At 37.3% G+C, this 16,470-nt stretch overlaps 2 protein-coding genes and 1 long non-coding RNA gene across 7 annotated transcripts; 2 read left to right on the top strand and 1 right to left on the bottom strand.

Moving 5' to 3' along the window:
• The first annotated feature begins 4,080 nt into the window (after positions 1–4,080).
• On the top strand, positions 4,081–6,250 carry LOC133738214 (uncharacterized). Of its 2 annotated transcripts, XR_009860017.1 has the most exons (3): positions 4,081–4,322; positions 5,423–5,465; positions 6,076–6,250. It is a non-coding gene; the product is annotated as an uncharacterized LOC133738214 (long non-coding RNA). The 2 variants fall into 2 exon arrangements; XR_009860016.1 differs by lacking the exon at positions 5,423–5,465.
• A 1,657-nt stretch (positions 6,251–7,907) lies between these two features.
• LOC133725025 (uncharacterized) lies at positions 7,908–12,983 on the top strand. Of its 4 annotated transcripts, none has more exons than XR_009854231.1 (10): positions 8,158–9,252; positions 9,561–9,642; positions 10,298–10,372; positions 10,452–10,488; positions 11,276–11,359; positions 11,483–11,543; positions 11,654–11,760; positions 11,908–11,973; positions 12,437–12,588; positions 12,686–12,983. XR_009854231.1 is itself a non-coding variant. In XM_062152041.1 (10 exons), exons 2-10 carry the CDS (start codon positions 9,210–9,212, stop codon positions 12,530–12,532), a joined length of 651 nt encoding a protein of 216 aa, XP_062008025.1. In that variant the 5' UTR covers positions 8,162–8,977; positions 9,079–9,209; the 3' UTR covers positions 12,533–12,983. The 4 variants fall into 4 exon arrangements, 2 of the variants coding, with proteins under 2 accessions (XP_062008026.1, XP_062008025.1); XR_009854230.1 differs by having other exon boundaries at positions 8,161–9,252; positions 12,667–12,983; XM_062152041.1 differs by having other exon boundaries at positions 8,162–8,977; positions 9,079–9,252; positions 12,437–12,983.
• A 1,018-nt stretch (positions 12,984–14,001) lies between these two features.
• LOC133738206 (deSI-like protein At4g17486) lies at positions 14,002–15,960 on the bottom strand. Its single transcript, XM_062165672.1, has 3 exons — positions 15,529–15,960; positions 14,810–15,097; positions 14,002–14,460 (listed from the first exon to the last, which is right to left on the bottom strand). The coding sequence occupies exons 1-3, from the start codon at positions 15,659–15,661 to the stop codon at positions 14,210–14,212; spliced, it is 672 nt and encodes a 223-aa protein (XP_062021656.1). The 5' UTR covers positions 15,662–15,960; the 3' UTR covers positions 14,002–14,209.
• Positions 15,961–16,470: the final 510 nt, after the last annotated feature.

Raw genomic sequence — 16,470 nt, 5'->3', positions numbered from 1 at the left:
TACTTTGAAGAAAGGCTAAACCATTGGCATTGTCACGCCCCGAATTTTGAATAAATAAATTCAAATCCGAAACGCAATAACTTAACAAGCACAAGAAAAACACATAGAAAAATTTTCAATTAAATTAAGTAACTAAACAAACTGAGCTCACAATGTCAATACCGACTCGTTCTTTAGAGTCACATATTACATTACAGATAGTTTACAAATTAAACTGAATGACAATTCAATAAGTAAACACACCCACCACAACTCACTACACAGCGGAAGACTTAAATCTAAGAGTACCCTTCGACGTCCACGCTACCGAACGTACCCCTCAGCTTCGACGACGATTAATTGGTATTCTAACCTGCACAATAAACCCTACACCATAGAATAGTGCACCGGGTTGAATAAAACAAACCCGGTAAGCTTTTTAAGCCCGTATGAGTAAACTCAAATAAAGTGACTCACGTCACGCATACTTATAATTTCTCAGCTCGTGAGATAATTAAAGCAACAACATTTACCTCCACAAACACAACCAAACATCTAATCACACTAGATAAAAATTAGTAATCCCTGCATAGAAATTTAGTTCAGGAGATCACCAAAAGTCACACAATTCAAATCATAGCAACTCCTGCATATAACTTAGTTCAGGAGATTACATTAAAACAAACAATACAAAAGACAGTAATCCCTGCATATAACTTAGTTCAGGAGATTACATTTAAAGAAAACAATAGAATTCATAGAGATCCCAATCTCACGTAAACACAAACGAAAAACCCCAAAAACCTTCCCTGAACTACGACAGACTCGAGCTCAACTGAATCGTAACCTGTCACCTCTGTCGAGGTTCAACCTTACGACCAAACTTCAGACCCTTCGGTCCTCAGAATAGAAATCCAGGTTACCACTGTAACCTTCAAACTTCAGACCCTTCGGTCCTCAGAATAGAAATCCAGGTTACCACTGTAACCTTCAAACTTCAGATCCTTCGGTCTTCAGAATAGAAATCCAGGTTATCACTGTAACCTTCAAACTTCAGACATTTAAAGAAATCTCACACGACTCACAAATGTCACATCATAACTCCAAATCACTCTTTCAACAATATAAGTCATCAAATATATCTCCGGCATAAGTAAATATTTAATTCAATAACATGAATAAAATCATCAAAATTCCACATATCACAATGCCACACCATCCAGATATATATATTCCACGTAAATATATATATACGTAGTCATTCACGCAGGAATGACCACTAACACCAACTATAGTTTTATAAATTATACTTCTCGAAAATCATTTTATAACAAAACATTGTTTTAACTTACCCATGAACCATTGTCGATCAAGTTCATATATTTTAAAACAAATAATTTGTTTCGAAAATGATTTAACTATTAAACAAGTAATTCCGAGTAATAAATAAATCCGTTCGTAAATGAACCATGTGAGATTTACTCACCTTCAAATCCTGTTGCGTCTTCACACAAAACCAAGACAAGCACAAAATCATCCATACTCCGCTCACACAATTCCGTCAATCACCTAATCACATCAAGGTCACACTCAATACAACACAAAGCACACAATTCACAACACACAATTATACGACGATCCAACAGTCGGATCCTCATTCGAGACCATCCAACAATCTCGGAACACTTCTATGATCAATAAATCAAAACTACAAGTCGATCTAACGGCCGAATCCTCACGGATCGAAAACCGAAACGAATCGAAAACCCTAAAACCCTAACATGCTCATACGATCTCCAAAAATTACAAACTATATATTGAAATGCTCGGATCGACGAGTAGATCGAAATCAGGAACAGAAACTGTCCATGAGGTGACCGGAAACCTCCGGAAAACACCACCACAGTGGCGGCACCGCCACCGGCCCAAAGTCGGAATTTGGCAAAACTTCCAACACCAAAGTTCTTCATCTCAACTCCAATTAAAACTTTCATAACTAGCACAAAGTCAGAATCGAAGCCATATGGCCGGAAATTACCTCGCAATCTCTGAAACTCGATCAACCCTAGAATCACAATCTTCAAAATTCGACCTAAACAAGTTGAATCGATGCAAGCCACCTTGGGAGAAGCATCTACATCCTCTGGGCTCCAAAAGCCCCCAAGGATCACCGACTATGGTGGCCGAAAACGTGATCTCCGATCTGGGCGATTTGCAGTTCGGGTGCCAAACTTCCCGGAGTTTCTGCGTCGTGCACAGGTCTACCCACACAGTGAAACTTCACAGGGTGCTAGATGGGAGTGAGGCGAAGAAATAGGGACAAAAATCACGGCCTATGGTGGCCGGACGGCGGAGAACGAAGCCGCCGAAGTTGGCTGGGCGGAACTGAGGTCGGGAGAGAGGAGAGAGAAAACTTTCCCAAAATGGAAAGTTGGCATTTTCTGATATTTTCAGATTTTTTTCCTATTTAACCAAAATGGAAACTTTTTCCAACGGCCATAACTTCTTCATACGAACTTCGATTTTCGCGTTCCATATGTCCACGAACTCGTATCGACGCGCTCTACAACTTTCGTGAAGGAAAATCTCACAGAATCTAAAAGTATAAAAGTCAAACTTCGTAACCCCCTAAAACGTGCACTTCGAATAATTATTCGTCCGAAAATAATTCCACTCCACCCTCGAACCACGAAATCGTACAAACGAACACTTTATTAATCTCAGGAAACATTTAGGAATTAATAACAAATTTCCAAGGTCTTACAGGCATTCACTACAAAAATAATATGACAATTGCCTACATCTCTTGGAAAATAAAAAGACTTAATCAAAATCGCCAATCTCTTGGCCCTTGAAGTCTTCCACCCTAAGAGCGAGATTGTCATCTTGATCTTTTTGCTCCATGTAATGTGCTTCCCTTGCTTCACGATATGCCTTCTATGCATCTGCAACATTTTGGGATACTCTACATGCTTTGGCCCAATGTCTGGAAGCTCCACATTGAAGACAAGCATCATTATGGTCAGGCTCCCTTGATCGAGACGCTTTAGGGGCGCGTTGAGGATGACTTCTTTCCTTAGTGGCGTCACCACCATAGCCGGAGGCTTGGCCTCTCTCTCTCTTCACACGTTGACCTCCATGGTTTTGTGTACGCCTATCTTAGCGGTTTCCTTCCTTTTTGGGCGAGAATATGGACCAGAACGTCCAGAATTATCTCTACTCTTAGGATTTCGCTCCTTATGTCCTTCCTTGGGGGCGCGACTATAATTAGACTCCAGAATAGACTTGGTTCCCACGGGTCTAGAGTTATAGTTCTTCACAAGGATATTGTCATGCTACTCAGCTACGTTCATGGCTCCAATAAGCTCATGAAACCTTGTGATGCGTCCTGCATTTACATCAATCCTATAATTCTTTGCAATCATCAGTGCAGAGATGGGGAAGGTAGAGAGAGTCTTCTCAATCAACATCGTATCAGTGATGGTCTTGCCACAGAACTCCATCAAAGACTTGATACGAAGGGCTTCCGAATTGTAGTTAAGTACGGACTTGAAATCACAGAAGCGGAGGCTATGCCATCTCACTTCTAAATCTGGAAGCAGGGAGTCACAAATGTTGCCAAAACGCTGCTCGAGTTCTACCCATAGATTTCTAGGGTCTTCCTCATTGAGGGACTCATTCTGGAGCGCGTCATTCATGTGCCTTGTCATGAGAATTATGATTTTAACTTCATTGGCCTCTCTCGTAGCTCTATTCGCTTCATAAGTGGAAGCTTGTTGAGAAGTAAGAACGTTATGACTTGGCTCTTGGATCGTATATAGGATTCCATCAGCCTTAAGATGGAGGCGCACATCACGGACCCACATGTGCGACCTAAAATTTTTAACATTTTCTAAAAAAATAAATTTAATTTTAATTATTGTGCTAAATTATTTGTTTAAATATTATTATTTAGAGATAATTTTACTTGTTTTCTTTTGGGTTTAAGTAATTAGAGTAGCCCAAAGTTTTTGGCCCAAAACTCAAACCCAAAGTAACTTAACAGCCTATAGAACGATTTCCACGACCAAAACTAGATCAACAACGCCTAAACTCAAAGTTTTGTCCCTTCTCTTCATCGTCTTCCTCACCTCCACATTCTTATCCATCTGATACACCAGCCACCGCCTTAGGAAAGTACAAAGGACATAGCCGCCGCCATGGGTAAGTAGGAGGTGTCAACAGCCTTGGAAATCAAGTTTCAGATTGGTGATTCCCCAAAGCTATGAAGCTAGAGTTGGAACCCTAGAATCAAGAGCTGGAACTCTAACAATCTGGAGGTGGCGAGTCTAGTACCTATATGGGTAAGATTTCAATTAGAATATCCAATTTTCCTTCTGTTAGACCAATCTTGCTTTCTACGTTTACACCTCCTTTCCAGATACTATAAATAGGTTGAACCATCTATGTTTTTCATACAGTTCCTTGAGTTGCTAGATACATAGACAAACAAGGGAGGAAGAGAGAAAGAGAGTTTTTTGGTATCTTAGAAGTGGAGGAGTAAAGAGTCAGGTGTGATTCTTTTATTTTTGATTTGATAAGTCCTTTGTTGGTTCTGATGGTTAATGCAATTTGGAAATTGGGTTATGTTCATAGGCTATTATAAGACCTGGGGATTCATGATGATAGAAGAAGTTGCAATATAGATGAAGTTGCAATATAGATGAAGTTCAGTTAGGAATAAAGTTGTTGTTACTGGAACAACTAGAACTAATTATTTTCTCATCTTCTATTTTGATTTCACTAGTTTTCTGGAAAATAGTTTATATTTTTGAATTAATCCAAATTAGAATTTGAAATCACTTTGTATCTGGTTTGTTGTTTCCTTTAGTCATTAGAGTTTTTGGAAGACATAGATTAATAAAATCTGACTTGAGAAGAGTCAAGAACCAAGTAGGAAACATATGCAGTTTTAAAATTGAATTTAGAAAGCCTTCACTCATCTTTTAAAGCCTTGTTGAAAGTGAGGTTTCTTTTCTTTGACACTTTAAAATGTCTATTTTCAGTACTGAAAGTTTTACACAAATGGGAGTTTTAGAAAGTACATTAAAACTGAAGAGGTTAGCACACAGTAGCAGTTTCTGCAGAAAAACGTGGGACTGTAGCTGAACTTTAAAAATTCATAACTAATTCTAGGAATTTTTTTTTCAGGTGATTCAAATTCCAAGAGTTTCTTTAGGATGTCAGCTACAAATCGTTAGAAGACCATGAAACCAGATTTTAAACAGATTTGTACAGTTTTTAACATTAAGGTGACTGGGTCAGAAAACTGCAATATTTTAGTTTGTCAAGTAAAAACCTGTTTTGGTCAAAATAACTCACTGCTAAGATTTTCATAGTATGTTAGCTGAGTTTTGCTTTAATTCTTTGTGTGTTGAACTAATGAATTCTATTCTTGCAATAGGAACTTGTTTTCATCCGGATACTTAACGTAAAAATCAATCGAGGTAGAGGAAAAACTTGGGGAGCCTCTATGTTTGCATTGGATGGTTGCTTACATGATTGTATTGGATGGTTGTGTACATGATTATATGCATTTATGTCCTCTGTTTCTGTTTGTTTGGTATGGTTGAATAGTGAATACACTTACATATTCAAAGTATTTGTGCATTAATAAGACATGAAGTATAAGGGTGGTGATAGTAATGTGAATATGCTATTGGAATGAGTATGTTGATTTATCTTTTGCGTAGTTGAGTCTATAACCTCAGCAGGTACCAGATCCCAGGTATGCCCACTTGTGAATGTGCACTTAGTATAGGATATTGAAAGGGTAATTCAGGACTGGCGAAAGGGGAATAGACAAGATGACTAGCAAAAGAGGGTTAGGGGGATTGATTTTGGGTGGGGGTTAGTTCACATTGTTGAATACTCTGAGTTACCATCGTGGTAAAATACATGGTATGAGACATGTAGGCTCGGTTTATTTTGCAATGTGGATTATCGGGAATAGATAGCAGTTGCATCCATTCATTATTGCTACTCTAACTATGATTTTCAAAGAGGTTTATTTCTCCTACTGGGCAATGTTTGCTCACCCCTTTTTATCTTTTGCAGGTGACGAATAAATAAGTTTGAAGTTATTTTAATGCAAGGGTGTTTTTAATAATGTAATATACATGTGTGTTATTGTTAATCATGCTTGGGTTCCTAGACAAGAACTTGGAATATAGTTGACCTTTTGTTGTAAATGTTGGTGTAAACCCCTCTTGTAATAAAGGTTGTGTGTCAATTTTGGAAACTTGTCTAGTATCGTTCTTTTCCAATTATTCATATTTCGATCTCGGAAATTTATTTCCATGATTGGAGTATGAGTTGCATCTCAAAAAAAAAAAAAAAAAATTTGGGATGTGACATGTGGTATCCTGCGCCTGTTGTCTCTAGTGGAACAAAGTTCAACTTGTTCAGGTTACTCATCGTAAAAAACAACAAAAGATTAGGTTTAGTTTTGGAGCGAAAAAGTCTACCACGAAAACAATAAAAATTTCTGAGCGTAGTCGCTTCCAAGAAATCCAATTCCAAGAGGTATTGGATTAGATCAAAACAATGATGTGTTTGTGGTCGATCATAACTTCTCAACAAACTCTAAGTTTGGAGGACTCTACAAGCTCCAAGGTTGGAGTGATCATGAACCCCTACAGTTCGGCTTTTTGGTCTCCTCTATGAAGAAGAAAGGGGGGTAGAACAACGGAGGTTGCAAGTCCCCGAGAAAAAGAATAAAAACTTAAAAAACCGGAACTTTTAATAAAAATTACCTCGAAATAGGACACCGGAGGTGGGCCTAGTGCGTCAGTGGGCCAGGTGGTCTGCCTCCCTTTTTTTTTTGTTTTTTTTTTGCAGTGGGCCGCACCAACCTTGGGCCTGTTCTTCTCATCTCTGGGTCGAGCTTTCTTCTTCTCTAGGCTGGGCTGCGTTGCCTTTTTTTTTTTTTTTTTCCTTCTCTGGGCTCGTCTGGGTCTGGGCTGACTGGAACAGAAGGATTAGGGCAGACGGCGGTTCAAAGGGTGCAACTGTTCTTGTGGCCAGTTCAAGGACTATAAGGCCGGTTCGGTATTTTTCCGGCCGATTCTGTAGGTGGCGCCGCTGGTTCTGGACTCTTGGGATTGAGGGCTTCAATATATGCGGCTGTGGTTGCTAGGGTTTAAAGGCTAATATTTCAGGGTTTCAGGGTTTCAGGGTTAGGGCTTCGTGCTGATAACGTGTTTTAGGGAATCGATATTTGAGAGAGAAATTGTTGTGCTTTCATTGATAATAGAGACATTTTTATATAGAGAATTACAAGGCACAAAATCAGAATTGTACAAGGAAAGGTAATCATACATAGAGATTCTCCGAAATTATCTATAATGCTAACCCTATTTCAACTAGAACAAGTAACCTCGAGTTTGGGCCAGACACAAAATCTAGATTTAATTGAACAACTCAAATTATTTCGTTTTTGTTTCGTATTTATCGTTCGAAAATTTACATAATCAATGTTGGATCCACTTACATTTCTCCCAAAGCAAAAAAAAAAAATCCTTTTATTACTTTTTTGAGTAATAACTAGACTGAAGACTGAACCGAAGATTTCTTTGTTTTCATACCCATTTGAGTTCAGCTTTCTGTCTCAGACCAACCTTCATGTCATAAATACTCGACTCTATCATAAGATTCATAACTCACGAGCATCTAACTTTAACCTGAACAAAATATTAACGTCACAAACACGAACGGTAAAAAGTGAAACTCAGCGGGACCCCTTTTTCCTTTCAGTCATCCTACGCCGCCCACCAAATTAGTAAAAAAAAAAAAAAAAAAAAAAAACCAGTCATCCAATAAAACACCGCCACGTCATCACCTGCCCCTCTTCAAACTCGGAAATAATTAAAAATAGAGGCCATAGGAGCCCCAATATCAATCCCACCTCTTCTCTCCTTCTCTCTCTCTCGCTTTGAGAGACCATCCTTGACAGAGCTCTTGAGCGACGAGGCTTCTGGGGCTCGCTTGCTCTCGACTCTCTTTCTCTGTTTTCTCCCGTGTCTTTTTCCGTCGCCAAGATGAGACGCTCCGGTTTGTAATTCCGATTTTTTTTTTTTTTTTAAATTTCGCTTTCAATTCTTTATTATTATTTTTTTTAATTCTTTATTTTCGTTTACTAGTAGTTTTGATTTATGTGATTCGAGGTTTTTTGTTTTGTTTTTGTTTTTGGTTTTGATAATTGAATTGATGAGCGTAGGAGTGTAGATCAGGGTGAATTGGAGGTTCATGCAACGAATGGAATTGGTTTTAGTTTCGTGGATAGTGAAATTTATAGGAATCTAAATCAAGAAAGGAAAGGAAAGATCGGGTGAAGAATGGGGGTGGATGAATTACTCGATTGTTGACATCAGTGAGCTGGTTGACCAGAAATCTATGATTGCATAATTTACGGCCGTTTAGTAATGTTTCCTGTTTTGTGTTTTCTGAGTTAAAATGGGAAGAGGAGGAAATAAAAGAGAGGAGCGACATAGAAGAAAGAATATACTGTTTAGAATTGATTTTGGATGCTGAGGATGATTTATTGACACCACTTTTATCTCTTTTTTGTGAAATTTCCATTCTCAATTGAAGCCTTTCTCTTGATTTAATTGTATATGACTTTGGAAGCTCCTGAGTCCACCTGTTTGGCACTTTAACAATTTTTTGTTTCACACCAATCTTCTTACTATCAAGGCTGGAACGCAGGAATAAACATCTTCTACTGTATTGTCAACTAAGAAACATTCACATGGTCCTTCAACTTGTTTTTAAAATCTCACGCAGAACATCAACTGCCCTGGGAGAACTGGGACTCTGATTGGTTCTAACACGCAGAGTACGTGACCTAGACTTTACCGGATGGTATCATACCCAGTGGATTTGAATGAACAGAAATTATTCCTTATCGATGGCTGTATCTTGGATCTGAAATCAAGAGCCACTTGAAAATTTTCATCAAGTATCCTTCAACCATGAATTGACAAAGTCTTTAAAGATAATTAACGTGATTATTGCTGTATCATTCTAATTCAATCTCCATTTCCTGCTGATGAACTCCAGAATCACCTCTGTTGATGGCCTTCCATAGAGTTAGAACCTCGTCAATTGAGAAGGGATTCTAGGATTAGATTTCTTCAGCTACATAGTTGGCATGGGTGGTGCTGGTCTTTCAAACAGAGAGGCAAACGTTTATGGGCACAGAGGCCTTTGCCAGTGTTTGCATTTTTCCGCTTGGTACAGGACTCCTCCTTTAGCACTTGTGGATGAGAACCACTAGGGTCCTTGGAGTCTCAATCACTGTGGTCTCCCTTGTGATTATTATATGCTTTTAGGAAGCACATTACTTAATGAAATCTTGCTTTATGTTGAAAATATTTCGTCCTTGGGGCTATCTAGTTTAGTGGAGATATTAGTAGTTGTAGAAGTATGTTTCTAATTTTTCAGAAATTCACCTATGCTTTGGATATTATCTGCTGAATTCTTGTTGAGTTTGCCTTCCATATATTCTTTAAATATAACTAATCCAATCTTAAACTGTTCAGCCATTAAAGCAGCTTCTAAAGAGTTGGAACGGATTGATAATGTGTTCTATACCTATGCAAATACAACTTCTGGTTTGATTGAGTAAGTCTACTCCATCAGAATACTTGTTTGGATTTATGAATTTGATCTCTGCTTTTGTTGGAACAGGTCGTGGAAAGTTGTACTTTTGGTCAATGAAAGGTTTAGAGCATAGTGACAGAATAAATTTAGCAACTTCTTTATGAAGTCAAGATCTTGTTGCATCTATGAATCTCAAGGAACTTCAGAATTTTGAACACTATAATTAAGGATATTTTGATCTTGAACAGTTGTCATGTCATAACTATAGGTCTTCTTCAGGAACCAAAGCAAAAGTTGCATGGAAATCACCATAAAGGGTTTCCATGCTATTGTCCATAAAAACCTTATGCCCTGGCGATATAGCCCTATAGTAACCATGTTTATTATTTGTCCCTGAAACTTGAGGGAATCATAATTTATCTTGAAGACATACAGAATAGAATGCTCGTACAAACTATAAATATTCTGGAAAAGAAACATCATTTCATAATTTTAAGTTACAATTGAATAATTGCATGTTATAGTCTTATAGACATGTGATACATTAATCCCACGATATAATAATTATCAACTCCACCTTATAATATTTTCAAATGTGAGAAGCTATAATTTCATTAATATATATGTGCCATGCTCTTATGAATTATTATTAATTTTCATTTGCTTTTCTGAACAGCCCAGAGGGAATCGAACGTCTTTGTTCAGATATGGAAGTTGACCCTACAGATGTAAGGGTCTTGATGCTTGCCTGGTAAGTTCTATCTATAGTCATTTGTGACATCACTTCATAAATTTGGATTCATTCTAATGTGTTAAAACTGATGGACCAGGAAAATGAAGGCTGAAAAACAGGGATTCTTTACCCTGGTAAGCAACACCTTTTCTAGTATGTTGATCGAAATTGATAGGCTAGTATCTTTTTCTTGTGCTGTACAGTTGCTTTTGCCTCAATTTGAGGCCCCTTCTAGAGAGGACCTCCATACTTTTAAATTTGAGGATTTTTACTATTTCACTAGTATAAGACCTAATTCAACGTTTTCAACCGTTGATCTTTTGGATTCCTATGCAAAAATTGTGTATACAAAAAATCAACCTAATCCATAATTATTTGGTCATTAAAATTGTGTAAACAAATGTAGTCCGTTAGATAAAATTAGAACTATCATGGTGCTAATCAAATGTTTAAACATTTTTCGATTTGACTAATTTTTTGTAGGATTCATACTATATATATACAACTATTGAATGAATGGTTTAGATTATTAAACTAAATGCTAAAAATATAAACATCCTCAAGTATGTGAGTCACTTGTGGCCTGTCGCAAAAGTAAATCCTATCTTTTACTATATGAAATGATGAAAATTAAAGAATCTGATATTTTCTAGATATGGATGTATGTAAGGCCATGTGTAGTCACATTTGAACAACCATTTTTCCCATCATTAAGAAATGCTAATCTTATAACAAGATATCTGCTTGAAGTATGTCATTGTTAGCACTTCTAGCCATATCTAGCTTACATTTTTAAAGAATCATTGTATTTGGCGTATTCATATCCTACTGTATATTTGTCTCTTATGGATGATACTTTAATAGTTAATAGTCTTTTATTCCCATGTGTTGTAATTGATAGACGAATATCATGTTTGACAGGAAGAATGGCGAGTTGCACTTAAAGCATTAAGGGCGGATAGTTTAAGTAAATTAAAGAAGGCACTTCCAGAGCTAGAGAAAGAGGTATAATATTTCAATTTAGCTTTCTTCTAGAACATTGTGATAATTTAATAGATTCCCACATATAAGATGGAGGTCACAGAAGATCTGATTTTTTTTTTCTTCCTTTAATTGTATCATTTAAAGGTCAGGAGGCCATCAAACTTTGTGGATTTCTATTCCTATGCATTCAGATATTGCTTAACAGGTAATCGTTATCTTGGCATGTTGTTTCATCTTCAAACATAACTGTGTCCTTTGTTTTTACCATTCATATATGCATGCTAATTTCAACCTTGTGTGATTTGTTTTTGTTAGAGGAGAAACAGAAGAGCATAGATATAGAGAGCATATGCCAATTATTACATATTGTTTTAGGATCTCAATACCAAGCGCAGGTTGACTCATTTGTAGAGTACTTAAAGGTAAGTGACTGCATTTGTGTCATTCTGCAGTCATTTATGTATGTGGACCTTTTGATGGCTAGAGTCATAGACAGCACCTTTTCCAGAAAATATATATATATATATATATGGGAAGTAAATTTGAAAGTGTTTGTTTGCTAAATGCAGACTCAGAATGATTACAAAGTCATAAACATGGATCAATGGATGGGCTTTTACCGATTTTGTGATGAGGTAATCTCAAACTTTGGCTGCTGATTTCAAAATTGCTGCTTTTGCTTCTTCTGTTCATTTTTCCAGCTTATCTTTCCTGTTGACTACTAGTGTACCACATATAATACAGCTATAAACTTTAATTATAATGTTATTAATGTATAAAATGTGCTATAATGCATGCTAATGCTATCTTGGCTTTAACACATGAAAATTTTGCACTAATCATGTATGTTCAAACTCCAACTGAAGTTTGAGTCATACACCCAGTTTGGGTAAATGTAACTGGCTACCTGATTTTCTATAACTATTCTGTAGTTACAGTTAGTACCTTAATGCATTTGAAACCGCTCGAAATTTACTAAGCTGAGCCAATTTGAACTATCCCTTGCTCCAAAAATGAAGCATACCTGTAGTTTATTGTTTTGCATATTGCTGGTGGCCATGGCCTTAACGCTTACCCTTTACACAATCTTTTGCACAGATAAGTTATCCAGACCTTAGCAACTACGATCCTGAACTTGCATGGCCTTTGATCCTTGACAATTTTGTTGAATGGGTGCGAGAAAGGCAGAGCTAGAGCTGATGATTCTTGGTCAACTTCAGTCTCTGCTGAAAACAACAATTCCTCCTGAAGTACTCTTCGTTCCCACTTTTCCCAGTTCGACCCAATATTCTGTGGCTGTGTTGACGTACTTACCTATATTTCTATAGTGAATTGGCCTTTTTGCAGGACATTGGACGGCCCCATGGATTTTATTTCGGTTCTCTTTTTCTCTTCCAAATATGAATAGCTTCCTCAAAGTGCTTGGCTTTGGAAATTGTATGTTTGTGATATGATAGTTCTTGGGAAAGCCTTGTTAAATGTCACAGGGGCTTCCATAATTAATTCTGTTGAATATTCAATTAATTGCTCTAAGTTTCTTGAGCGAATGGTGTTAAGGCCGCTGAACTATGCTATCTTAGTGTGAAGCGATTGTATCATGAATGTGTGATAGAATAAAAGGCACTTTTGAATTTCCTGCCAATAAGTTTCGTCTGAATCTATAATCATGTGTTGATATGGGTGCACTTCCCTGTTACCATCTTATAAAACAATCCTGAAATTGTGCTCAGTTTAATACATAGTTCACCATATGATAGCAAATTTTATCACCTACTAGTCCCAGAAAACTCAAGAGTAAAAGTTGCAGTTTTCGTGCTTTTATCATTCTGTTTTACCCAACGTAGGACTGGATGTGTGAGAATCATTGCTTGAATAGTTTATTTATTATTATTATTTTATAATAATACAATGAATTGCGCAACAACTAATCGTCCGTGAGATCAAATTATCATGGGCATTCGATACTCCTGAAGAAATGAACTCGCCTGGAATGGATTTTGGTGCATGTGCAACTCACTTGGACTACGGATTTTGGTGCATGTGCAACACTCCTGGACCATTGAGACACAAACGTGCCTAAATTGTTCCAACAAGTCAAATAGGCAGTTCTAAGTTGATAACCGACCATAGTTAAAGACGAGAAAAAGAGAGCAATGAGATGACTAAAGTGAGCGGCATGAGAGATTTCTGATAAAGAAAGAAAGGGACATGATTTTCAATTCGAAGGGCATATGATGATCAAAGAAATAGTGAAAGAACGTGATGGCACATTGCGTGGGGCATTCAACATTCCTTTCAAAATTGCGTGGGGCATTCAACACTCCTTTCAAAGCAAACACACTTTCAAAGCCTTTCTCCAAACTGAAACAGTCCAATGATATCACAAAAGTTCATGGTTGCATAGCTTTCTTTATGCCAATAGGGAAAACCTTGAAGGAAAACAGAACCCAGACCTTTCCTAGACCTTTCCTTTGTTTAATCTTTATCACTTTATGTGACTAGGTGCATCTTTTGCTTTAATAAAGCTACACTTTTAGACCAATGTGTATAATGTTTATTCTCTTGAATAGATTATAATCACTTTCACAGCACACTTGCTGCTTTGTGAGTACAAATCAAGTCAGGAAAACAGAATTAGGCGTCATTTTATCATCGTACGAAAATCAAACCAGAGGGATCAGCTTTCATTCATTGTTTTGCAGAGAAATATGATCAGTTGCTTAAATTGTACATGTACATAGTTGGCATTTTCAGGAGCACAGCTAAAGAATGAACGAAATAGTAGAAACGGAAACATGAATTTTTCACTTTGCCTCTTTCCTTGAAGCAATTCTCAATAGAAACGAAAATCTGTGCTGCAAACAACCATGATCAGGATGAAGAACCAACAATCAAAGGCGACGATGGAGGATGAGCACGTCTTGTTCGGCTTCTACCCCTGCGGGTTGTTGGGCCGGATGGGGAGGATGATGAAGATGAAGAAGAAGTAGAAGGTATTGCCACATTGTTTGCTTGGCTTGTTAGTTTCTTCTCGTCTCCTTCATATGCCTTATCGTCTATTCTGTGATGACGAACTTTTGTTGAATTTAAAGTTACAGGAAGAACACAATTGCAGAGGAAGCCTGCAATTTAATAAATGGTTTTCCAGTGTCATAACAAAATCAGCCACACAATTAAAACAAAGAAGAAATCCAATGCAGAGTAGCGGAGTTTAATTTGAAGGACTTCATAACAAGGTCCATAATCTATTGTGAGAAATAATTAACAAAGAAAAATAATAAGATTAGGCTAACAACTTGAAGTTGGATTGCTGTGTTTTATTGATAAGAATGATTCAACGGACAACAACATCCCCACTAAGTGCATCCATGTCTACAGAAGCTCATTTAATTATAATTTGCCATTTCCCATGAAATATTACAAACACCGCAAGAGTTAGAATGAAAATGCAAAAGTCAGATAAGTTCTTACCGATTCTTGCAAGCCGATTAACCCAATTTGGAATTGGGTTCCCAGTCAATCTCATACAAGCATCATTGCAGAAATGGTTGCAGTTTTTGGTGATCAAGTTGTATGCATTCCCTCTATATTGCTCAGCAAGCTGTTCCATCACCGTTCTCACCTCTAAAGGGCCAACATCCGTTTTCCCAATCAAAATTGCTTTCCTAAATGTAAATCCCTCACACTTTTTTGGTTCCCCTTCAAAAATCCCAGTTGTTGGATACTCATGAGCTCCAAATGCATACTCAATCCCATGGACTGCACAAGTAAATCCAATCAAAACCTCCACAAAACTGAACAATGACATACAAAATAAAGGTCCACACTGCTAACCACAAACACTATCCAGAAAAAATCCCATAAAAATAGGAAAAACAAAACAGTATCTTAAGAGAATGCTCATGACTAATTTCTACCAAAGCTGTTAAAAATTATGAAACTTTCAATTGCAGATCATTCAAAATCCAGAACTTTTTGTCATCAGCCAAAATAATAGAGATTGAATCTACCAATCTGCGCTGAACCAAATCCACCAACCAAGTCCAAAGATTAAGTAAACGATCCACATTACATAAGTACCATCTCGAATAGATTTCAGCATATCTGACAGATCGAATACACGGTTTAAAATTTTCAAAACCCACATAGATTATTAACAAGACAATGAGGATGAGGCAAGTAGAACTAACCTTGTACACCAGAATGGTAGACTCCAAGACCAAGCCAATAAGCGTAGCCATTATAAGGTGTCAGATCATAAACGTTCAAGTACACAGGCACGGATCCACTGTCATCAGTGCAGACACCCTTTCCACACAGCATTTTTGTCCTCTTGTTGTTGCTGCTGCATTTAGAGACTCAAGCTTATATGGGCACTGTCATTTTCACACAAGCACCCACTTCCCATTGATGAACAAGAAGAAGAGGAAGAAGAATGTAATCGATTGCATCAGAATTCCAAGTCACTTTTTAAATTGTGGGTTTTTGATTTTGAGTTTGATTTTTGGAGATAGATAAGAGAACTGAGGAGAATCTTGTTGATGGGTTCCACCCAGTGAAAGGTGGTGGTGGCTGTCTTTTCAAAATAACATAACAGGGAGAGAAAGAGAGACTATGGTTGGTGTTGGTGTGATGTGTTTTGTTATATAAAACTTGCATATCTGTGAATAATTGGGCTTCGATTTGATTGGAATTACAGCGAAAAGCCTCCTTATCTCGATAAAGAATTTGAATTTTTGGGAGAAAGTGACGTACACTCATTATGCTACATAGTGGGGTGTCATATTAAAACACAATAATCCTGATTAGGGTTTGTTTTTTAAAGAAAAGGAATGATTTTGGGGCATTCTGCTTTTGGGAAAACTACTGTAATTTTGGCTTTTGGGGGCACACATAAGAGAAAGAAGGGCAAAGGACCCAAAGCCAGATGAGATGAATCATGAATGTAGATTATTAGTACGAGGCTGATTATCAGTCTGTCTGGGGATTAATTTATGGGTTTTAATTCTGGTGCCAACGTCAAACTTTGGCTTCATTGGTGTTTTAGATTAGCAAATTTAGCAGGGTTTAAGTGATTCTTAATTAGCAGGATTTATCGATTTTACCAATGCTCTCATTTTTCATGTCTATTA

The sequence above is a fragment of the Rosa rugosa genome, chromosome 1, assembly GCF_958449725.1.
Source record: "Rosa rugosa chromosome 1, drRosRugo1.1, whole genome shotgun sequence".
Classification (NCBI taxonomy): domain Eukaryota; kingdom Viridiplantae; phylum Streptophyta; class Magnoliopsida; order Rosales; family Rosaceae; genus Rosa; species Rosa rugosa.
Note: the sequence above shows the minus strand (reverse complement) of the source record. Positions and strands in the feature narration are given on the sequence as shown.